Raw genomic sequence first — 25,761 nt, 5'->3', positions numbered from 1 at the left:
TCTAACAGGCTGTTTATGGTAATCTACTGTGCTTTGATAATGTTTGATTTGCTTTCAGGTTAGGAGTGTCAGCTTTTACTATGTTGTGAGAGTTTAAGGTTGTGCTTTAACCAGTTCATGAGGTCCATTATGATGTTTCTCTACTCTTTTTATTGGACTTTCAGTAATCTCAGCATTAAGCCTGTTACTGATGCGCTGAACTCAACAGGTAGCATTTTCATAAACTACAATATTATTGTTATATGTTCTTCTCATTGTCCCTGTACTTTATTACATTTCGCATTTTACATTTTTACACTTCTACAGCATAATTCTGGTGGATAACAACTTGCATTAAAAGTGTAGAGCTAAAGACATTAATCTAATATTTAATCTAAAGTGTTTCTTTAATCACAGCTTTGGAGCTGATGCTTCACTTCCCGTCACTGTTACCCTACCAACTACATCAGCTGATTGCAATTCACACATTCATTCAAGGTTTCACCTCGATTCATCTTATAATTCAAGTGCTTTTATCTCTTACTCATAAGTGCTGTAAGCAACCAAACTGTCAGGTTAGGACACTCTGAGAGAGCAAGCAGCATCCGCAGTGCCCCATGGCTGCATTTATGTAGTGCTTTTACCCAAAGTGCTTTACAATTTGCCTCTTTTTCACCTGTTCTCTCCATCTCTCACACACACACATACGCTTAAAACAGATGGCAGTGAGCTACAACACTGAGTGCTACTTGTGACCTCTGGGACAAAATTGGGGGTTTAGTGCTTTGCAGAGGAATTCTTCCAGAGGAGGCTGAATAGCCATCCTTGCAACTGGATGCTATATTTTGCCTTTTGGCAGTATCTAATTGCTTTAGCTGGCATTTTAGCAAATTAGCTGACACCTTAACAAACTTTTAACAAATAATTTAAAGCCTTCTCCAAGTTTGTATTTCTTCCACAAATAAGTCTGCTCCAAAAAGACATGCATTCTAAGAAACAAACAAACAAACAAAAGTCTGTCTTAACTTACAACGTGGAAATTGAGTCTTTAACTCACCTACAGGTACTGAAATGTTTGCAGCCTCACTGCGAGCTACATCCTTATTAAATTTCCCTTTACTCTCTCAGTTTGCATTGATTTTGCCACAAAATTCCAAACTTTCTTTTTCAATAGAACATGGCCAAAATGCAACTGTTACACAATTCATTACAGAATATGCTTTATATGGTAAGTATGGGCAGCAGCAGTACTGGGTGACACACCTCTATCGCTGAATTCATTAATGGTATTTGGTTGTTTTTCCATAGTTGGTTTGAGCCCCTAGTTCCAGCGAAGGGAAATCTTAATGCTTTAGATATTGTGTGAGTTTTTAAGGAAGGCACTTTTCTGTTAATGGCAATGTATTGTTGGTTAAGTTTTATTTGTAAGAACTTTATAGGACTACACTGATCTCTGACATCAACCTTATAAAGTACCTTTGGGACAAACTAGAATGAAGACTGTGAGTCAGGCTCTCTCGTCTAACATCAAAGTCTGACCTTACAAATGCTCTTCAGGATGAATATGCAGAAGATTCCCACAGGAACACTCCAAAATCCAGTAGGAAAACTTCCCAAAAGAGTGGAAGCTGTTATAGCCACAAAGAGGAACCAATTCACAATGAATGTCATAAAAGTTCCTGTAGGTGTACTGTGTAGGTTCTCCTTCCGTCCTTATAGTGTATAAAACAAGTGCTATTTGAATTCAATTTCAGTCAACATACCGTTAAGATTCCTCCATCAGCTGACCCAGAGGTCATCCAAATGAGCATGGCTAACCATGGTCATTGTCCATGGTTAATGCTATGGACAATGACCACCTTCTGCACATGAAGCTAAATGCTTTCAAGCTACTGAGATGTCAATGGAGCAACTTTGAGTTCATGGAACTCAAAACATAATGTCCCAGAGGTTTTCTGTTGGATTTAAGTCAGGCAGGTGTGGGGACTAGTCCATGGTATCAATTCCTTCATCTTACAGCAACTGCCTCTATGCTCTTCCCACAGGAAGCTGAGGATTGTCATGCACTAGTAGGAACCCAGGAACCACTGTACCTGTGTAGTGTTTGACACTGGATTCAAAGAATTTCATCTTGACACAGTTAGGGTGCAGTAGTCTAACCTGTAGAGGTCAGGCTACGGCACCCTATGTGTGTCCCTCCATGGATATGCCTGCCTAGACCATCGCTGACCCATCACCAAACTGGTCACACGAACCGATTTTACAGGTAGTACAAGGTTCTCCTCAACTTCTCGAGACCTTTTCACATCTGTCACATGTGCTCAGGGTGAACCTGCTCACATCTGTGAAAACCAAAGGGCGTCAGAGGTTGACCTGCCAATTCTGGTATTCTACAGCAAGCCAATCAGGCTCCACTGAGCACCGACTGTTTGGACTCCTCCATCAGCTGAATTATGAAAAACAACCACATGGCTCCTTTACCACATTCTTAATGATTCCTTTAAGCTAATGGAATTCAAACCTTGTCCAAGAATAATAATAATGGATACTTTATTGAGCCCCATGGGGAAATTACTTGTTTTTCTCTGCATTTGACCCATTCACTCAGTGAAGCAGTGGGCAGCCCACTAAGCAGGCGCCCGGGGAGCAGTGTGTAGGGACGGTACCTTGCTCAGGGGTACCTCAGGGTAGCCATTAAGTGGATTCGAACCGCCGACCTTCCGATCATGGGGCGACCACTTTACCTACTGAGCTATCCCTGCCCCATAACAGAAACAGTTATGCCTTCCTGTATATAATCATCATTATATGGAGGGAAAATTTTGCCATTAGACCCACTATTTTCCCTTGATCAACACTGGACCATCTGGGTGGATATCAATTGGGTTCTAAACTCCTGAAACTGAGAAGGAACTTTTAGGTCCTGCAATGTTTGCTTTCTGTCTTTGGATTACCATGACAGATTGTAGCTATGGCATGCTAGACTGTGAACATGCCAATCCCATTGTGGTCTCCAAAAGTCTCTCATGCAGACCAGTGCTCTGCACTAATTAATTTCAGCTGGGTCTGTATAAATCTGCCACTGTCTGACTTGAAGCCCTTGCATTGCTACGGTGTAACAGTGTATATCCAATAGTTATTTGCACTCTTTCATTGGGTATCCCAACCACCACAGCCACACATCCTGCTCTCTGTTCCTCTCTTTTTCATCCATCTCTGGCTTTTCCAGAATGTTCCTCTCTGAGTCTGGCATGCCAGCAATAATCTTAACGTTCAAATGCACTCAAAAGAGAGAAGAGGGAATGAATCATGCTACTTGGGAGTCGCTTTCCCTGTCCTCCCTAGCTCCCTGTTACACGGACCCCCCTGAATCTGCTGCATTCCTTTCCTTGTCGTCTGCCCGCCTATGGGGGAAAGAAGAGTTAACGCTCTGGAGTAAAACAGGAAAACCACCTCATTGTTCCCAGGGTGACGTCAGGCACACTACAGTAGCTTTTACGCACAGTCAAACACACGTCAAACACACGGAAAAAAAAAGTCCCACAGCAGTGTACAGGGATGAGTACTCTATTCTTTGACATAACAAAGTATTTTGATAACTTCTCATCCATGTTTGGGGTTTGGGGCGACCGTGATTCAGGGGGTTGGGAAGCTCATCTTGTAACCCGAAGGTTGCCGGTTCAATCCCCAGCTCTGTCTGTCCTGGTCATTGGATCCTTGGGCAAGACACTTCACCCTACCGCCTACTGGTGTTGGCCAGAGGGGCCGATGGCCCGATATGGCAGCCTCGCTTCTGTCAGTCTGCCCCAGGGCAGCTGTGGCTACAACTGTAGCTGCCTCCACCAGTGTGTGAATGTGAGAGTGAATGAATAGAGGAATTGTAAAGCGCTTTGAGTGTCTAGAAAGCACTATATAAATGCAATCCATTATTATTATGTTGGCTTGAAAACTAACATGGAAACACTCATTGGATCCTGTCAAATATTCCAGATCTGTTCTGGAATGTTGTCTTCAAAATCAATAGCAAAACTTTAAATTTCAGCCAGAACCAGTCCTTTAAGTGTTCTGATTACTTCAGTCAGCTGAGGACGATTGAGTCGATTAAGAAACTACAAACCTCATGGTTAGGTCACTTTGCCACATTTAAATTCACACAACTTGGCGGGATTGTAAACTACATTGAACAAAATACTTAATTCTACAGATGGTAGATTGACTGGTGCTGTTCTACTCTACCTGAACACTCATTAGTACTTTCTGCCATAAGACTCATTCACCGGTTCTGTGACTTGTTTAACATCCACACTCTTCAACCCTGGAGAACCCATGGGGTCAGAGTCGACCCCATTGGTTTTCTAGGGAAACCATGGGGTCAAATTTGACCCCATGGGTTCTCCAGGGTTAAGGACACTTAAACATGCAGACTGGAGGAGTCAGGAATCAAACCACCAGCCATCAGATTGGTAGATATCCCGCTCTATCGCCTGAGCCAAGGCCAATGTCATCTACAGCCTAATAAGTTACTGGCTTTTTAAAAAATATATTATTTTCTTGGCATTTCTTGGATAGCAACAGTGATGATAGACAGGAAAGCTGAGAGAGAGAGAGGGTAAGACACGCATCAAGGACTTCTATATACTCTTTACGTTAATGGAGCTAATTCAATCAAACCTATGATAGCACTAGGTTCATACTGATTTTGGTCTATGGGGGGCGACCATGGCTCAGGGGGTTGGGAATCACATCTGTAACCGGAAAGTCGCCGGTTCGGTCCCTGGGCTCTCTGTCCTGGTCGTTGTGTCCTTGGGCAAGGCACTTTACCCTACTTGCCTACTGGTGATGGCCAGAGGGGCCGATGGCGCGATATGGCAGCCTCGCTTCTGTCAGTCTGCCCCAGGGCAGCTGTGGCTACAACTGTAGCTTGCCTCCACCAGTGTATGAATGTGAGAGTGAATGAATAGTGGTATTGTAAAGCGCTTTGGGGGCCTTGAAAAGCGCTATATAAATCCAATCCATTATTATTATTATTATGTATCGCCATGTGAAAGAGAAAATACACCTTTTTAACTGTAATAAATATAATAAACATTATCTGATCTTTAACAGGTTCTAAAGTGATTTAAAAACAACCTGACACGAACAACATCACCATGCATTACACACGGTTACAAAAACTGAGACAAAATGCATAAGCCATGTGTGAAAACTACACACAACCCACGATTCATCACCTTGTAGAGACACCTGATTCTTTTCTTTTTTTCAGTTATTCTGTTGTACATTTGCTCTTGTGCTTGGGATCATTGTCCTGTTGCATGACCTAATTTCATCCAAGCTTTAGCTGTCAGACAAATGGCCTTACATTTTACTGTGAAATACTTCGGTATACAGAGGAGCTGATGGCCAACTCAACAACAAACAGTTGGTATGAGGGGTTTGTATTAATATGCTATGTTTAGTTTTCTTCAAACATAGAGCTCCACATTTTGGCCAAATATCTCCACTTAGGTGTTTTTGTCCAAAGGACGTTGTTCCACAAGATTTGTTCAGATGAAACTTTGCAAACCAAAAACGTGCTGCCATTTTCTTTTTAGACTGAATAGGCTTTCTCTTGCCAACTCTTCGAAACAAGCCGTTTTTGTTCAGTCTTTTTCTAACTGAACTTTCACATTTAACATGCTAACAGAAGCCAGTAGAGTCTGAGACGTAGCTCGTTTATTTTCTGTATTGCACAATCTGACTTCGGGCTGAATTTGCTGGGATTTCCACTCCTAGAAAGATTGGCAATGGTGTTGCATGTTTTGAATAATCTTCTTCAGAGTAGATGGACTTCAAATTGTTTGGATTTGGTCTTAAAACCCTTCCTAGACTGACAGACATCAGCAGTTGCTTTTCTAAGATAATTGTCGATGTCTTTCCTCCTAGACATCGTGTAAACACACACCTGAACACTCCAGACCAGTAAGCAAACTGACACACACATGATAAATTTATTAAGTGCTTGATCAGTGCCTGACTGCTGTAGGGGAAGCTACTTGGGAGCACTTTTTCACATACTGTGTCTGCATTTTAGCTTAGCATTTGTTGAATAAAAAAATCAGTGTAATATATAATGTCTTACTGTTCATCTGAGGATCTGATGGGGTCACTGGAGGGTAGTGGTAAAATCCCTTCCCTCCCACACTCACCAACCTCCATTTTGCATTGTGTTGGGTACTAATTAGCAAATGCTAACATGCTAATTTAAGATACAGTACAGAGCAAACAGTGCCTGCAAAACATGTTAGTATTTTCATTGTGAGTATGTTAGTGTGCCGATTGTTAGCATTAATCTCAAAGGTTTGCTTAGCTGTAGGCTCGTACAGCTCTTTATCACCAACTATGGCAGCTGTGACTACTTTTTGACACTAGCACCGGTCATTTCATGACTGAGATGCAGTAAAGAAATGATTAGGGACCTGATCCTTTTCAGTAGAAAACCGCTACTAGCATTGTCGCTTATCATTGCTTGGTATATTACATACACAATATGGCCAAAAGTAGTCGTAGTCGTAGTTTCTTCAAGAACCACTTTTGTGAAGTCAGACACTAACTGATAAGAAGGCCTGGCTCACCGCCTCCACTCTAATTCATCCCAAAGGTCAGGTTGTCAGGTTGGGGTCAGGACTCTTTGCAGGCCAAATAAGTTCTTCTACACCAAACTCACTCATCCATGTCTTTATGGGTCTTGCTTTGTGCACTAGTGCACACTTATATTAGAATGTGCACACTTATATTAGGGCCCATCCCCAAACTGTTCCTACTAAGTTGGGGGTATGAAATTGTCCAAAATGTTTTGGTATGCTGACGCATTAAGAGTTCCTTTCGTTGGAACAAAGGGGCCAAGCCGGAATCCTGAAAAACAGCCTCACACCACAATCCCCCTCCACCAAACTTTACACTTGGTACAATGACAATGTTAGACAAGTGCTGTTCTCCTGACAACTGCCAAACCCAAACTCATCTATCGGAATACCAGACTGAGAAGCACACGCACTCATGCTTTACACCACTGCAAACAACACTTAATGTTGTGCTTTGCAATATGCGGCTTGGATGCAGCTGCTCGGCCATGGAAACCAATTCCATGAAGCTCTGTATGCACTGTTCTTGAGTTAATCTGATGGCCAATTTGATTTTCTGATGAAATTTGGAGGTCCATGGAATATTTAATACAGAAGAAATTTCACAACTGGATATATAACACGGGTGGTATCCTATCACAGTTCCACACTGGAATTTAGTTAGCTCCTGAGAGCGACCCATGTTTGAAAAAGCACTCTGCTTGCCTAGGTGCTTGATTTAATACATTTGTGGCCATGAAAGTGATTGGAACACCTGAATTCAATGATGGGTGATTACTCAATTTTGGTAATAATGTGTTTTAGTAGTTCTATTAACATAGTAGACCAGTTTTAGACACATATTAGTATTTTTATATATCTAAGCGTGTATTTTTAAGATGTTTTAAGACTTCCTTTTCTAATATGTTACTGTATGACTTTATTGCAGTTATCTAGGCTATAGATCTCCTTAATATTTAATTATTCATATTACTGAATTAAATGTTACTGCTACGTGAATTTCCTTTTAAGACCTTGAGTAAAAACAGAAATTGATCTGAACATGGCAATGACATAACTCCTTCAAACTGCATATTAACACACGTGTGAATTATCCCGGACCGGTATGAAGGTGGAAAAAGTGACACTGATTAAATCCAATACCCGAGCAGTGACATCACTCCCCTCCGTGATGGGGCTGCGTCCGGATTGGACGGAGTTCGCGGCCAATCAGAGAGCACACACATGGGAAGAGTTTTAAAAAGATTCGGAAAAGTGTTGGAAAGTTGTCCAAAAACCTCCGCCAGCAGGTCCGAGCACGACTGGGGCGAATAATAATATTATTAATAAAAAGAAAAGAAAAGGGGGGTAAAAGATACCCGCGGATTTGTTGGGGACTTTCTCTGCGTGCTTTCCCTGCCTTGTTTGGACAGAGAGCTCTAACCTGCTTCTCCATTTTTAAAGCTCCCCCCTAGCTCCACTGTAAATAGCCAGAAAAGAAAAGAAAAGAAAACCCGACAGAATGACAACACATTTCAGGAGCGGCCCAGCCTTCGGACTCTCCGCCGAGGTCAAGAGTAAGGTATGTTTTCTTTCTTTTTTTTAATATTAGTTATCCAGAGTGTGTTTGGATGCTGTAGGTGAAGCATGGGCTCCTCTGGTGGGGGTCAGAGGTCCACAAAGGGTCAGTAACAGGTTGATCTACCCAGTATAATAGCAAAGTAAACAACAAGCTCTCTGTGATTGCTGTAAATACGCAGTTTTTCCAACGAAACTGTGATACAAAGAAACAGAAGAGAGGGTTTGTGGTGGCTGCTTTTATAGTTAAGCATGTTGAAACAACTGGCAGCAAAAGACGTAGAGATAAATACACCTGCTGTTGGCCTGTGGCTCTGCATCAAACAGTTGGAAAGGAACTCCTACATGTATCTTAACGTTACACCGAGAGGGTGGGGGGGGGGAGAGAGATATCATCGGTGATGTGATCTCATTCCAGTTTAATTTCAGGTTGTGTGCTTGGGAAAACCGCTGCGGTGACACACTTCTGTCTTTTGGTAAGAGATCACACCGTGAAGGAGGTGATTGTTTTTCGAGCAGAAAACAGGCTTTAGTGGCCAAATGATTCGTGCGATTATGCAGGGTCAGGGCTTTATAGTGTGCTGGAGTGAAGCACGTGGTGGAGGGAGTGCTCTGTTATTGTTGTTTGGCTGATCTCCCCTCAGAGAAATCAAAAAGTGACTGAAACATGGAAGAAGGTGATCTTACAAAGGCTGAGCTTGAAGCTGCACTGTGCAGTGAGAAAGGGGATTGAACAGAGAAATTAGATGAATGGTAAATGGCCTGTATTTATATAGCGGTTTACTAGTCCCTAAGGACCCCAAAGCGCTTTACATATCCAGTCATACACCCATTCACACACTGGTGATGGCAAGCTACATTGTAGCCACAGCCACCCTGGGGCGCACTGACAGAGGCGAGGCTGCCGGACACTGGCGCCACCGGGCCCTCTGACCACCACCAGTAGGCAACGGGTGAAGTGTCTTGCCCAAGGACACAACGACCGAGACTGAATGAAAACTACACACACGCCAACATTAAAAACTTAGTGTATCATTAGTGAGTGTGCACCCCTCACTAATTATACTACATTAAAATTCACATCCTCCACCTTTTATGAACCTTTTCCTAGACGTAAATGGATGTGCATGTGAGAGAGCAAACTGGAAAGCAGTTCCATATAATTACATATGACACAAGTTTAACAGGAAGTATTACATTCAGTAAGCTTTGAAAGATTGTAATGATTAGGTCAGTGAGAGTATTTATTTTGGGATGTGGAATATTGTTGCTAATATACCAAATACAATATAATATATATATCACTTTGAAAAATTAATTTCTCACTATTTTGGCAGGGTGGAACGTATCTGTGTTGTGCCATTGCACATTATATTACTGATTTTTTTTTTTTTTTTTTTTTTTTTTTTAAACTGGCCGGATCACCTGACAAGTGTTGACTCACATTCCACCTTTAAATCAGTTTGTACCTGGGTAAGGATAAACATGCACAATCCTGATTTTCAAGCTTTTTTTTTTTTTTTGTGTTGTCACCGTTGTGGGGAAGCTAGGCCGTGTTCACTTTGTGAGTGTGAATAAAATTACTGGGATTTTCTGCCTGTGCGGTGACAGCAGTGACTCTGTATGTTTGGATGAGTCACAGCTGCTAACAGCCAGAATGACAAAGGTCAGCCTGTGACTGTTCCAATACCCAGATCATCATCATTATAATCATCATTGCCCTGGCCTCTTCCCTGAATGGTGCCATCTCTCAGCTGTGCTTTAGTCTCATGCAGAGGTGCAGCACACTCTATGAAGCCCGCATTCCTTTCAGCAGTCAGGCTGCTATTTTACCGACACCACAGTGCCATTTCCAAGCCGATCACGTACACGCAGTGAGTGGAAATTGAGAAGTAGGGTCGTGTGTGTGTGTGTGTGTTGGGGGGGATATAAAATTTTTATTTAAGCCTAAGGGCTTAAATGAGAGTAATGGCGGGATGCTGCGTTCCAGCAGCGTGACATCAGAGAGGGGCAGAGATGCAGCAGAAAGACTGACAGGTACATGATCATCATCTAATGGCCTTTTATGGAGTGACTGGGCTCTGACTTGGAACGTGAGAAAGTGTGCTCACTCTAAACAGTTTACATCCAAGTCAAGAATGACAAAACACTGTCCTGATAGAACACAGGTGGACAGGAGACAGATAGGCGATAGATAGCAAAGACAAGGCCATGCCAGTAGTTCACACAGTGAATCCAAGGAGACTCGATGCAAACAAATAAATGAGGGAGGGGCGGAAATCCACATATCAGGCACTAACAGCTCAACTCGCGTATTTACACCAGCGGTTACAGCAAATAGTCTGTGATAGTGTAGCAAAGCTCTGGAGCCATTCTTGTGAGCCTGTTTAATTTTCTCTGTCACAGTCCACTGCTCGGGTCAGTACACCCAGAGTTTAGCTGCAGCAGCCCTACTTGGTTCGAACTGACCGTTAGCTTATGGTGACAAATGCTGGCAGTTTTTCCTCCTGCAAACTGCTGTGTAGGTGACGTGTGTGGCATGGCTGCTTCAGCTTACTGGCACTTTGTAGCTCTTTCCTATTGTTACACTGGTTTTTGAACTCACCACTATACCACTCACCACAGTGCAGGGCAGTCCACATTTTTCTTTTTTTCTTTTTTTTCTTTTTTTTTTATATGTGTTTTCTTAATAAATCCATGCTGTAGCCGCACAGTATGACTCCTTAAATAAAATTGGCTATAAGCTCTAAGATTATTGAATATATATTTATTTGAAGTACAAAACATCTGAAGAAAACACCAAATTAGCAGAAAATTCACTCATAAAACGAAGTGATAAATCTCAAACATGCAATACATCAATGGAGATGAAGCCAGCAATTGCTAAACCTCTTGGTCTTATTGATCCCTGTGAAAATGTTGGGGTTACTGGGGGCTTTTTCTTATTTTCCCTTTTAAGTTTATTGTTCAAAAATCTAAATTATTATAACTATAAAAGAATTAGAGCTATTGCTTTATTTCTTCTCATTTATTAATCATCCTACAATGTCTTGTTAATCCTTTATTTCGATTTTCAGGAAAGGGCCAACCCATGGTTTTAGAATCAATATACTGTAGTATTTGCCTAACTGTATATAAAGCAGACAAACATGGGCTCCACCTCAGTTATCTGCAAAACTGACTTTATATATTGATTCTGGGTGTCCCCTCAGGGATGATGATTTATTATTAAGAGTTTTTTTTTTCAGAGTAATTCATTTGACTTTTCACGTGACATCCAAGATTGTCAACACTTTGCTGACAATCTTGTACTGGTTGTACTGGTTTTTTTTAGCTTCACATGCCACTATTTAACCCTTTAAAAAGAGCCGACCACCATTAATCAAATAAAAAGTTCTATTCATAAGAAATGAAATGCACCAAACTGGAGTTCAGTGCAGTCAGAAGATTTACTGCCACAGCCTTACTTGGTCTGGTATGATCAGCCACACGTGGAGCTACTTTTAGCTAATGCTGGCTAAGCTAAGACAGCTAGCATAATGTTCTGATAGCTTTTGCTATGATCTTACAGTTACTGATTCTTTTTATTTATTTATTTATTTATTTATTGTAATTACCACTCATGGTGGAATTACAAGTGTTACATGCTCTCGATAACATCCGTCAGTATACAGTCAGATCATTTTTTGTTCTGTTTGCCTTTTCTCTCTGTGTGTTTCATGCCTAAAATAGTTTTTATTGTGGCAGTGGAGTTCGGCAATCAAAAGACAAAGCACAATTAAATCAAACCCCCCCCCCCCCCCCCCCCCCCCCCCCCCCCCCCCGACTGGCAGGGGGACCTGTTGACTTGGTGTGCCTTTATCGGACATTGGGTGCCTGAATAGTCAACTCGCTGTAAAAGGGCAGATTCTGGAAAACCCAAAGGGAGAGAAGAAGGAGAGAGATTGTGAGGGAGAAATATGAGCGCAGCCAATCGAATACACAGAGCGAGACAGGCAGAGGGAGAGGGAGGAGTGTTTAGGAAAAGCTGTTTCTCCCAAGTTTGGTGTGATGGACTGGAGTCCACGCTATCCCCTGCTGCTTTGAAATACTTGTTTGTGTTGGCTGCTGATCCCAGACTGTGAAGACTTATCTGCAGAACATTCAGGGTGTGTGTGTGTGTGTGTGTGTGTGTGTGTGTGTGTGTGTGTGTGTGTGTGTGTGTGTGTGTGTGTGTGTGTGTGTGTGTGTGTGTGTGTGTGTGTGTGTGTGTGTGTGTGTGTGTGTGTGTGTGTGTGTGTGTGGTGAAGGGGTGAGGTGGGGGGCAGCCTTAAACCCCCATGCCAGAATTCAAAGTATTAGGGCAGTGTGTTTATGCCAATAAGGAAATGCATGGAGAGAGAGGGAGAGGCCTGTGTGTTTCTGCATGCAGAAATGTCCACATTTCATTTTCCTTCCTGTTCTCTTTACACCTCAGCTTAGAGTATTTTTCAGTATATAGTAAGACTTTCAGATATGGACCGTCATCCTCTGTGAGACTCTGAGGCATGAAAGAAGCTGCTATTCATGTATTTAAGGATTTGAATGTTGTATTTTAGATTACAGAGTCTACTATTCTCATACCAATTTCTCACATACAGTATCCTTATACTTTCAACTATCAGTAAGAATGATAACACTTTATTATACATATGTGTAAATTATACATAGTTTCCTGATAAATCTTTAGGAAGGCACTCCACCTTGAAATAAAACGGAGAGGCCAGTTTTCAATTAGTGCACTTAAATAATCCATCTCATACAGTAATGTGCAAAACTCTTTAGCCACTCATCATTTCTTTATATTTTACCTCCCAGGAGGCTGACTTTGTTGCCATTTATTTATTTATTTATTTATTTATTTATTTATTTATTTATTTTTATTTTAAAAAAGAGGTCCTGAGGAATAATTTTTAAGTTCTTCAGAGTTTTTCTTTGTTTTGTTTTTTATACTTATTTTCAGTCCCATTCTTGTACCTGACTATTTTCAGAGGAATGTTTTTGTTTAAGTCACTTAACGCTGACCTCTGAATCATCAAGCATTAAAAAGTCTTGTGTCGACACATAACAGACAACTTCCAAAAGAACCAATTTTAAATTGTATCTTTTGGCGTTTTGTTACTAGCAGCCTGTCAAAGAAACATATAATTTGTTCATGTTTCTTTTGATAAATAATAAAATAAAATTTGCCAAATATAAGAGTTTGAGGGGAATAAAATTGTATTTTTGCACTAACAAGGTGATTCACAAAAAGCTATTAGCTGAAAATGTAGCAAGCTCAGCCTGTGTGTCCTTAAAAGGAGGGACAAGTAAACAAAAGAAAGTGCTGGGTCTTAAAAAGAAAAAAAAAATAAAGTTTATCTGCTGAAGATATTATTATCTAAAAGTCATTAGGAACATCAAGAAACTGGGGAAGAAATCCAGCAAAGATCTAACTCAGAACCTGAGAGATGTATCTGGTCCTTTTGCTCCATCTCATCAGAAAAGGTGTCAGTGGAAGGATGAAGGAAGGAAGTAGCCATTCTTAAAGAACCAAAACGGGAAGAAAAGGCTGGGCTATGTCACATTATACATGAAAATCAGTGGAAGCCAGTCCCATATGGAAAAGAGAGATAGATAGATAGATAGATAGATAGCTATCTATCAAAAAATTATATAATGAAACTTGTATGTTTTGGATACTTACTAAAACAATGTATGAAAGTAATGAGAAAGTGGCCACTTTCATGAGTAATCACATAAGTTTTTACTATTTCTTTTCCATATGGGGTCTGATGAAGCGATAAATCTGCATTTGAAACTTTTGGTTCAGATCATCTCAATATGTATGGAGAAGGTCAGGAGAGGGGTATAACAGTGGGCGGGGTAAGCCATCTGCAAAACATGGTGGAGGTTAGGGCTACATTTCAGCTAGTGGTGTGATCTTGTCAAAAATGATGGAATTATGAATACTGAAAAAATACTGTCAAGTTTGATCCTTTTAGTACCATAGGGCAAGTATCTGATTGGCAACAGCTTCATTTTTCAGCATGACAATGCTCCCAAAGACACTGTGAATGCAGTAAAAGCATACACACACACACACACACACACACACTAGAGAACTTTATCACTTATGCACTCGCCTCCCAAGAGCCGGGATGTCAACATTATTGAAGCAATGTGGGATCAATTTGACAGAGAATGGAACAAAAGGCAGCTAACATCAAAAAAGAGCTTTAAATGTCCTTCAAGAAGCCTAGAGAACTATTCCTGAAGCCTACTTAAAGAAATTATAGAAAGCTGCCTAAGAGAGATCAGGCTATATTGAAGAATGGTGGTCATACCAAAAGTTGACTTTCAAGCTTGTTAGAATTGTACAAACGTTACCATACAATTCTAACATGCAAACATTTTTCTTTATGTTTGCATGCTTCAATAAATTGCAGCAGCCATTTTCCCAGAAAAATATAAAGACATGAGAGGTGACTTGAGATTTTTACACATATTTCTGTCTCTCCACACGTCTACATGGAGACACAAATATATGAATAGTTGAGTGGCACATGCAGTCTGCTGAAGATTTCTCAAATTTAAAGACTAGAAAATATCAAATAAAATGTATTAGAAGAACATCTAGAGTTGAGTGTACATAAAAGACAAACTTGTGCCGCTGTGACGTCAGCACTGGTTGAAGTCTCATCTTAAAGTCTGAGTATTTTGGTTCTGATTGTGCAGTAACTTTTAGCTTCTCAAACACACATCACAGCAACTTGTCAGTCACAAAGCAGGTCTGCCTTTAAGTGTGGCCTGTTTTATCACTCTTTCTGACAATATTTGGACTTCACTATATGTTCCATAAGACTTGGAAACAAGCAATTGGAACCATATTCTCATTGAAAAAGTGTTTATGGAGGTCATAAGTCAAGGAAACCCAGCCACCGTTTTCCCATAGATTTGTAGACATCAAGGCTTCTTTGTGTTAATGGAGGACTCGACCAGTGTCCGTTTTGATTTAGTTTGTCTTTTGACTGAACTGTTAAATTCTTTGAGTCATAATTTAGGCTTTTAAATTCTTTTAGTTTTGGTTGACTAAATATCATTAGATGTAGTCTACAATAATCTTAAGTTGAATCAGTTTACAAAACGTAAAAGTTTGTTGTGAATTGTATAACATTTTTCTGAACACTATGCAACAGTTGGCAGTCTCTTGAGGAGAGAAGTTTCCCAGCAGATGAAGTAGAAACCTGATGGGGGGGGATAAAACTATGACCCTATGCAGTAACCCCAACGTGACCCCCTGAATGAGGAAATATAATTAAGCCCTTCTAGCACTGCATAATTTGAAATGGTATCACTTGCAAAGTGGCCTTTCTTTATTTTGCTCTGCTTTTTTTGTGTATTTTGTTTGGATGTTTTACAGTTTTGCTCCTGGGTGAGATTGAAACTGGACCTTGTTTTAACTAGGTCCCAAGACTAAACGGAGGCTTCTAATACCCATGTCCTTGCACTATCTCAGCGTGCCTGGAGAACATTGTCTTAGATGAATATTTACAGCTTGTACACAGTTACATTGTTCTGGTCAGAGCAGGCACAGTCTAATACGCACTAAATACAATATAAATGTTTAATGTATATATGATCCACTGGATATTATTTCACTGTAGACACACATTAATGCCTCTTTGTTCTTCTACAGGGCCCATAAAAGGGCAAGCTGTCTTATTTTTATTTATTTAATTATTTAATGTCTTACTGTTTTGAATCAATAAAACCAGAAAAAATCTAAATTCATATCATGTTTGAGCGATCATCTCTGCTCTGTTCTGCTTCTCAGCTTGCAGGAAAATATGACCCACATAAGGAAGAGGAGCTGAGACTGTGGATTGAAGATGTGACTGGCAAAAGGACTGGGGACAGCTTCATGGATAGCCTGAAAGATGGAGTACTATTGTGCGAGTGAGTGGATGGACGCCACCTTGTTTTTGTTTTTTTTAAAGCAGGAACTTTCTTCAAATCTCTCTCTCGCTCTGTCTTTTTGTAGGCTCATAAATGCTCTCCAGCCGGGCTCTGTGAAAAAGATCAACCACTCCAGTCAAAACTGGCACCAGGTAATGCTCCAGCTCTCAAAACTCAGGCCTGTTTTCCACACCGAGTGGAACTCGTCTCCCGCACTGGCACTGACAACAAAGACTTTTATTTACCTTCCATAAAGTAGCTTCCATATCAAATGAGGCTCATCTTAGCACAGCTTTTATTAGCCTAGTATTGGACCAGGAAAAAGCAAACAGAGCTCTTAAGCGTTGATTAAAACGCCTTTCAGAAAGTTCTCGCTGTGATATTGACACTGCCGCACATGCACACAGACCGTCACACAGTCGCACTCTCCAAGGGCATGGGCGCAAGAGAGTCAATATTTAGCAAAAGTTATTGAGCTTGAATCTTAATACTTGGCCCTGGTGCCAAGGTAAGCTGACTGCCCACGAGCTGTAGCCTCAGTTCTGACATGAGATCACAAAAAAAGGCGAATAAGATCATTTCTGAAATTGCAGAGCTTCTTGTGTTACAAGATGGCAACCGTCACAGATTTTTTCTGTTGTTATGCAAGGTTTTATTCTAGGAAAAAAAACACAGGATCTACTCAGACATTTGTAAAAGGCATGCATTGCTTATGAAATTCTGGGCCGGTAACATAAGAGTTTAAAATAATAATAATTTGGTTGATATGCTGATAGATATTTTCATTGTTGATTTTGTTTGTATTGTTTGCATCCCATCATTTGTACCAGGGGAAACAAAGAAATCTAGTTTTAAAAAAAATTCAAGGACCTTTCAGATCTTTTATTACATTATTTTTGGACATTCTGAATTTTGCTGAATGTCACTATTTGCCGATAGCAAATGGGCTGACAGCTGTCAGCAGGGCCAGACTGGCCAGTACCATTGTTCTGCCAATATATCCAGGCATGTATAAATGCCCAAAAGATCTTATTCCAGCCTGTATTCTTGCTCTTTCTCTCAGCTGGAAAACATAGGGAATTTCGTCCGTGCCATCACGGAGTACGGCCTGAAGCCACACGACATCTTTGAGGCCAACGATCTGTTTGAGAATGTCAACCACACTCAGGTCCAGTGCACACTCATCGCTCTGGCTGGAATGGTGAGGGCGGCGGTGCACACACATTCACATACGTCGGCATCTCGCTGAAATCACCACTGGCTGCACATTATTATTTGATCTTGATACTTTTTTTTTTTTTTTGCTTAGATTTCCATGGCAACAGCATGGATCTAATAAAAGCAATGTGGGTATGAAAAGTGCATTCTTATTACCACCATTTTTCCTTTCTGTCACCACCACTTCTGTCTCTCAGGCCAAGTCCAAAGGTTTCCACTCGAGGTACGATATAGGCGTGAAGTACGCAGAGAAACAGCAGCGGCGCTTCGCTCCCGAGAAGCTCAGGGAGGGACGTAACATCATAGGCCTGCAGGTCAGAGTGGCAAAAGGGCTAAACGTGTAATATACTGTGTTATGGCCAAGCTGTCATGGTGCAGTGTTGTTCTGCTGGCCAAGCCTGTTCTCAGTGTGTTGTTATTGTGCCCCCTGCTGGATTCTTGCTGAATGAATATTCCCCAAACAGTCTTCTCAACTTTTTAACAACAAACAAGGAACCGGAATGGACCGGTCAATAACCACACCTCATACGTGATCCTAAAGTGTGATGTTTTTGGAGACACTCCAAAGAATAACTGTGGCAACTACATTGCATGTCATGTAAATCCTGTCTTTTTCCTCTGTATTTAGATGGGCACTAACCAGTTTGCCAGTCAAAAGGGCATGACATCTTACGGGACACGACGCCATTTGTATGATGCCAAAATAGGCATGGACACCCCTGACCAATCTACTATCAGCCTACAGATGGGCACCAACAAGGGAGCCAGCCAGGTGGGAAGAGATGTATAATTTTAGACTAAAGTAACACTTGTTCACTACACAGTTTCTTGGCGATATAGCTCTAGCATGGTTAGTATGTATTATCGTTTTTAAAATGTATCTTGAAATGAACAAAATCCCTTTTATTGTTGCATCAAAGAGATAAAATGTTATTACACAAAATATATACACTTATTAAAAAGACACATTAGAAACATGTTAGGTGAAACTGCAACTTGAGTTGATCTGACAGGGTTTAGTCTAACCAATAGTTGCTGCACTCCTGCAAGCCACTTTGCAACCCACCTCCATCCTCAGTTCCTACATTTCATACTGTGTCCGATCTAAGTGATTGCACATCTGTTGCCAGTACTGCCCTCCCTCATTTGCCTTTTTGTGCATATACATGGAACTCCAAACAGTCATATCACAGATTTGATGACTGTTCTTTCTTTGACTAATGTGGTTCTGACTGGACTATCTTATTATAAGGACACTTAGTGAATCACATCCTCGTGCTTGTTGACTGTTTTTTAATAGCATTTGGAGGACTAAGACACGTCAGGCTGAGATATAGAGAAATTGATTGCTCAGATAACTTCATTAGTTTTGGTGGATTCTTTGGATTTGTTAACACATCTGTCATGAATGCAACGGTATAGTGTATTTACACCGCTGCGCCCTCCATCTTGCTTTTCTCTGCTACAGTCCGGCATGACGGCTCCAGGAACCAGGAGGCATATTTTTGACAAGAACCTGAAGCTGGAGGACTGTGACACCACCACAATCTCTCTGCAGATGGGCACCAACAAAGGGGCCTCTCAACAGGGCATGACCACTTATGGCCTGCCCCGCCAAGTCTACGACAACAAGTACTGCATCAACCCCACTGAGGCCAACTGCAACAATGGGAGCGAGGTGGAGTTTGATGGCTACAACCAGTACTCTGACTAAGGGGAAAAACCATGGACAGCAGCATCCTCCATCCCACCTCCCTCTCCCTCACCCCAACCCCAGCCCCCACCCCCCCACCTTTTTTTTTTTTCGCTTTTACTTTAGACAGCCAGCCGCGACTGTCCTTGCGACGATCAGACCTTTCAGATCGATTGACGTCATTGTCTGCTTCATTTCCCGTCTTTTATAAACAAGTTTTTGACTCTTCAGCTTATTGTTTGGCTTTCCGTGAGTAAAAGAGAAGAAATGTGTTTACACTGACCTTCTGTCACAAAAAAAATGTGGTGGCCAAGTTCAGTCACTCTAGTTAATGATGTTATTGTTACAGCTAAAAATAACCACGCTCTGAAGTGGAGACTTTTTGATCTTTGATCTTTTGCAATTTATAGTTTTTTGTTTTTTTTGTTTTTTTTCCCTAAAGCTTTTTATACTTGCATCGTAATTTAGAAAAAAAAAAATTTTTTTACCCCCGTGTAACCAGTCCAGTTTGAACATAATGAAGCAAAATATGCAAAGTTCCTGGAGGGCAAACAAGTTGGTGCTATTGAACTTCGACCCAGTTGGAACACGTCCACATTAAGAGCTCTGCAGGCTCCAGGATACCACTCCTTTGGATGACACACAAGCTCTGGGTCCACAGACTGATCGCGATGCGCAGCTTTTGTGCGGACATTGCTTTTCTTTTTTTTTCTTTTTTCACCGCGAGCACCTGCGCTAACCAATAGTCATGTTAAGTTTGCTAAATTACCCATTGTGCCATTTTTGCAGGGCTCATTTACATGGCTTGTTGTGGAGCATTTCAGAGTTTATTTACTGAGAAAGTCTTTTTTTTTTTTTTTTTTTTTTTTTTTAAAGGTTTCGACTTTTGGGAACTTTAGCTTTACTGTTGCACTTCTACCTGGCCACACGCCACCAGTGTTGGAATGATGCCCGAACAATTAGTTACACATTCGAGCACCTAAACTTAAATATTTTCCATTTGATGACACTCCTGCTGTACAGTCCAGATAGTGTTTTCCTTTTTACTTCATATATTTATTAGCTATACTTAAAGAATAAAACACAGATACAGTTTACCACACACAGGGGGATATTTTTCATAAGCAGGACCTATAATGAAGTATTATTTTTTTTTTTTTTTTTTGTCCACCACTGGCTGTGAAAAGCAACAGCAAAGCAGACCCATGCGCTTGCAGATATATCCTTATGTGAGTCATGACAAATATGCAGAATTTTTAAAGCTTCTGCAACATACTGTCTAACCCACCGAATGTCTTGAATGTAACGTTATTTGTAAAGCTAGAGGTCCCACTGCCTATCACAGGGTTCATGATATGTGCACAGGGTGTCTGCTTGTATAAGCAAGTTAAATTTCTTGCTTACATTTTAAACTTAAAGATTTTTTTTTTTAAATCCCAGTTTAAATAAAATCATACATGTGATGGAAAAGTGAGAATATGCTCTCTAGATAACCTCACTGACGTCAGTTTGGACAGAACTGTTGGCCAGGCCTGCTACCCTACTATTTTTATGTCAAAACGACTGCTGCAAACTAGGACTGCTGTCCAAAACAAAACAGTCTATACACACACACACACACACGCACACGCACACAGCACAGTTTGTATAAGCACCAAGACTGTTATTTTAAATAAATAGTTTAGCAGGTGGATAACACAGCTATCACCTCTTCATCACACGAAGAACCTACCCATCAAAGATGGGCGTGCCTTTAATAAGTTAAGTTAGCTATTGTATGTACTCTTCCCATTAACGCACTCAAAAACAGCATGAAAGAGGAAGTGACCTTCAGGTTCAGTCGAATTGTTCGATCTGAGGGGGCAAATCTGGCAGCATTACGTGCTGGAGATTGTTGGGGCGGAATAACCCGAGAACATTTAAATCCCGTTTGAGCTCAATTTCAAACTGTTCGCTACTTTCAGCTGTCTGGCTTTCAGACTGGCTTTGGATTACAGAAAGTGGTGCATGCTTTTTCTCCTCTCAGCTCCCCATCATTCAAAAGCTTCCATGATTTATAAGTTGTAGAGGTGTGCCATCTAGTGTTGTACAAGCTTTACAATCTAGCTAAGAATGTAGTGTTTTTTGTTTTATTTTTTTAAATGGCATATAAATTTTTCATCATCACTAACGCGCTGATACTGGCACTGACAAGTACAGATTCATTAACATTTCACCCTGACATGCTGGCTCCTGGTTTCTTTATCAATATGCTTTTCACTAAACATGAAACATTCATAAACATTTGTGCAATAAAAACACACAAAGCATTTTCGTGACTTTATTTTCTTACTACTGTCAGCAACTTGAAGTACACAAATACATCAAAGTAGTGTACGAGAGATACATAAAGTGATTTTGTTTTTGTCTGTTTGTTTGTTTGTTTGTTTGTTTGTTTGTTTGTTTTTTAAGGAAAATCTAGCAGTAAAAATATAAATTGGTCCAAAAGGAAAAAAATGTTTTCAGTGCAATAGTGACACAGTTGGGGGAAAAATAAAGAAAATCTACATGTGACAAGTTATTCTGATTGTGTCACCAGAATCTAAATATGTCAACATCTAGATGCTAAATAAATCTTTGAAACGATCTAAGAGAAGATATAAAGAAATATTTCATAGGTTATATTTTAAACTATTATATAACAATTTGGTCCGAAAGAAGGGAAGGTTAAGTCCTACAATAGTTCACTAACATAAGATATGAAAACATTTACATTGATCTTTTTATAGCTACATGTTACTGTCAGAAGAACATGGCCACACTCTGGCCCAGCCAGAGTAATGTGTCATAATCAGCAAGAAAAAAAACAAACCTAAAAGGAACTAAGAACACCAGGTGACTCAAGAGAAAAACAAAATGTTTGCTACATTGTGCTAGCTCAACAGAAATTACTTCAAGAAGCAGAAATTGAGGTTAGAAGGTCAGTTAGGAATGCTACTGGTTGGCTGCTTCACAGGCATCGATCCAGTCACTGTAGACGTCCACCGGCTCGGACAGATCTATTGAGAAAAGGTTAAGGACCAAACCAAGTGCTCAAAAATTCAACATACACATGCTGCATCAAAGATCAACTTAAATGTATTACTTTAAATGAAAGTACTTTATGTGCATGTGCATCCAGAACTGTATTCAAGTGCAGAGTGTATTTAACCTTCCGAGGTCTAAGTCATCATCACAGACAAACCCAACCCTAACTCTATGCAATCACATGTCTGTGTCACAAGTCATGGCAGCCAGAGAACAAGGAAAGTAATCGTTCAAGTGATTAGTTTAAAAAAAAAAAAAAAAGTATGTTTTCCCTTTTCCCAAAATATAAAGTTGGGGTCGAGTAACCACCTCTGATAACTTAGACCTCGGAGAGTTAATACTTTTTGAAATATACTTCTAAATAAAAAGCAAAATCAAACATCCCTGGCAGCAAGCAGCATCTTTTGTTGATTAAAAGGATACATGTTATGGGAGTCTGAAACTCCTCCAAGCAAACGCTGCAGGATATAATTCCAGTGTTGCGGGTTCGTTCCCTAGGAGACAGTTACTTTAGGCAGGATGTCCCCGATGCATGAATGTTTCAAGAATTTGGAGCGATACTTACATTTTGACATCGCAGGATTTCTCGTGATTGCAAAAAGGGCAAGTGAACTGGGTGTCCAGGTTACCTGTCATTTTCTTCTTGGGAGGTGGCTTTCTTTTTGACTTTCTGCGGCCCATTATATCTCTGTAGACAAAAAAAAAAAAAAAAAAACACAGGTGTTTCCATTACGCTTTCACATTCCATTTCGTTTAGAAGATTTTCTTAGACATGTATCTGTGTGTCCTGCCTAACTTATGTGATCCATGTTATCTGACTAGTCACTGCAGTGGTGTCTTGCACTCACATGGACTTTGAAGTTGTGTTTATGCGCCTTTACATTGATCTCATACGATTTTATTGCTTGGTGTGTTTTTATATTCAACATAGTCACACAGTATATAAACACTTTATCTGCATTGTTGCAAGTATGGCTGTTATAAAACAACTTTTCTGACTAGTATAAGTAGACAGCAACTATTAGTTACTATCCTATATGAGCAGCTAAGATTAGCAAAAACCATAATACAAAACACGAACTTGAAATGTTGATTAAAATTGCAATCAATTATTTACTTTCATCTGCTATAGATTATTTTTTTTAGAGAAAGTCTTGGACTAAAATTTCTCCGAATTTCCAAGTTAGGCCTGAGTGTACATTCGTTTAAAATGTCCCCACAGGAAACTCGTTTTTCCGATTATTTCAACACCACATGAATCTTTCACATATTGTACTAAACAGAGACGGCTCTAACCCATCACTTACATAGCTTACTGTTAACACAGCAGACAGTGCAATCCCAGCACGCAGCTGCTTATCAGTAAAGGTTTATTTTCCAAAACAATGACTGCCGCGAGATGTGGGTTACTTAAAATATCTTAGAAAAGATAACCAACGCTGTTGCCAATGTGTAAACAAAACCTGAAATGTGTTTTATTATAGTCATAGCTTCGAGGTGTGGACACTCCTCCAAAGAGCTAAAATAACTAGAAAGTGCATTTTCTGAAGAAACTGCAGTGTGAATGCTTGAATCTGAATGTATGCACTGAAATGAATTAATTGCTGAATTTTGAGTTAAAAATATTGAATGAGATAAAAAAACAAAAAAAAACAAAAACGAATTTAACCTGAAAACAAAGGTGCTGAACTGCTAAAAGCTGGACGTTACACAGAAGAAGAAGTTGGAAAAAAACTGAAAATGTTTTAAATGTAAATTAGAAAACCCTAAGAAATGAGAAAAGAACATTTAGAGTCAGAAAACATCTGAATGAATATTAAAAGTTCATATTCTTTGAATCACTGAATGACTCAAATGTGATCCCTCCACTTTGATCCACACAGTTTAAAAAGTTTAAATGCCTGAGCTTTGAAAGACACGGTGTTGGAAAGAGAACAATAATGGCGACAATTTGAGGGTAAAATGATGGCTGTAACACTGTGGACACAGCAGCAGTTGAAAGAGAAGTGCTTAAGATGAATCTTGGTACAGTGGCAGGCAGAGCTCGTTAAGCAGGCAGGTGTGAGCCTGGTTGCTATAGTGACCGCACCCAATGGCTCCATACACACGTACACAGACATGCGCCTCACTTTTGCTCCTTAAAATGAACAGAAAAGTCAGGCCGAAACAAATCGTTCCCATATGAAAAGTACAAGTCGTATTGACGAAATTCTTTCACCGTGAGCGACAGCAGCTTCTAGTCTACTGAATTCTCAGTTTTCATGCCTGTGGAGTTTATTATATGGACGTGGTGACAGTGTAAAGACACCATGCTCTTCTGATTTTCAAACGAACCTTCTGAGCCATTTTAACATTAGAGTCTATGGAAGAGTTGGAGGGAGGAGGCTGTGCATTGGTGACATTTATGAAAGAACCATAACACCCAGTACAATAGTAAACACATTGGATGAAAGAGGACAGCCATGGCTACGTTTTGAGGGTAAAATCATACCTGTAGAGCAAACGCTGCAGACACAGCAGCAGTTTTAAAAAAGATTTTAAGATTAATTTTTTTGCTCCTCTCACTCTAGCAGTTGAGCTGCCTCACTCTAGCCCCAACATTCCGTCCCATACACACCCATTATAAACTCTGAAACGGGTGAAAAAACATCATGAAACTTAAACTGGAACTGAAGAAAAAGTATAATAGATATTGAAAAGATAAATACAAGTTGAATAGTTGAATGTCTTGTCTTCGTTTTAAAGTTTGAATGGTGGCTCTATGTCAACGTATGTGGAAGTAGTAAGAGTTTAAAAATGAGTAAGTTGAATGAGAATTTGAAGGGTCTCCCCATTGAAATACATTATAAATTTTTGTTGAATAAATTTGAATAAAATTAAAAATATAAATGTTAAAAATGAGAAAAATAGAAGCATTCATGTCCTAAAGAAGAGGAATCTAATGGTGTTTGAATGGATTTTCTAAGTTGAACGGTTTTGAAGGAGTGAGATGCCAAAAAACGTACGGAATATATAATAATAATAATAAAGATTCGAATAACAATACTGTGAATGCTTTTCAAGCATTCACACTAATAACAGAGGGGATGCGGAGATGCTCGCTCTATAAACGCCAAAAAGCTACCGCTATATGTTAGCAGCTAACGCGCTAACATGCTGCTGTCATGTAGGAGGATTCTGACTGACGCAAAAAGTTGCTTTCCGAAACAACCTAGAAGGTAACCGGTAAACACAAAGTGCGCTTCTCTGCACTACAGCTTTTGACATTTGAGCGACGACGAGACGGTTATCTTACCAACGAGATGTCTTTCGGCAGAGGATGCTCCGCTCTTCAACTTGGTACAGATGCAGCGTCTCACTGAGGACGCTTCTGATTGGTTAGGTGGGAGTTTGGTCAGGCTTTTGATTGGCTGTCTTCTGGGGGTCCAATAGTGGATCTGCCTCCAGATTGATAAACAAGCTGATACTGTAGATTAGGGACATCAAACCGCCCCGGACTCAACAACCGGGCCAACAAAGGACTGGACTGCTTTGTAAAATGTGAAGGAGGGCTGAAATTTTGGACTTGTACCTGTATTTTCGTAAATTTTACAGCTTTCCCTCCTGATAAACACACCCCACCGTGACCATTAAAACCACACCACCGTAATTAAATAATAGATAAATACT

At 40.2% G+C, this 25,761-nt stretch overlaps 2 protein-coding genes across 2 annotated transcripts; one reads left to right on the top strand and one right to left on the bottom strand.

Moving 5' to 3' along the window:
* Window positions 1-7,837: 7,837 nt before the first annotated feature.
* Window positions 7,838-21,335, top strand: cnn1b (calponin 1, basic, smooth muscle, b). Its single transcript, XM_085270307.1, has 7 exons — window positions 7,838-8,163; window positions 15,994-16,115; window positions 16,201-16,267; window positions 17,179-17,316; window positions 17,531-17,647; window positions 17,962-18,105; window positions 18,802-21,335. The coding sequence occupies exons 1-7, from the start codon at window positions 8,104-8,106 to the stop codon at window positions 19,045-19,047; spliced, it is 894 nt and encodes a 297-aa protein (XP_085126433.1). The 5' UTR covers window positions 7,838-8,103; the 3' UTR covers window positions 19,048-21,335.
* Window positions 21,333-25,475, bottom strand: elof1 (elongation factor 1). The gene is made up of 4 exons (XM_085270309.1): window positions 25,388-25,475; window positions 22,658-22,780; window positions 22,516-22,586; window positions 21,333-22,064 (listed from the first exon to the last, which is right to left on the bottom strand). Exons 2-4 carry the CDS (start codon window positions 22,771-22,773, stop codon window positions 22,000-22,002), a joined length of 252 nt encoding a protein of 83 aa, XP_085126435.1. The 5' UTR covers window positions 22,774-22,780; window positions 25,388-25,475; the 3' UTR covers window positions 21,333-21,999.
* Between the last annotated feature and the right edge of the window lie 286 nt (window positions 25,476-25,761).

Source organism: Mchenga conophoros, linkage group LG4, assembly GCF_057382185.1.
Source record: "Mchenga conophoros isolate Kocher_MC1m ecotype Shallow Benthic linkage group LG4, M_conophoros_male_GT1.1, whole genome shotgun sequence".
Taxonomy (NCBI): Eukaryota; Metazoa; Chordata; class Actinopteri; order Cichliformes; family Cichlidae; genus Mchenga; species Mchenga conophoros.
Note: the sequence above shows the minus strand (reverse complement) of the source record. Positions and strands in the feature narration are given on the sequence as shown.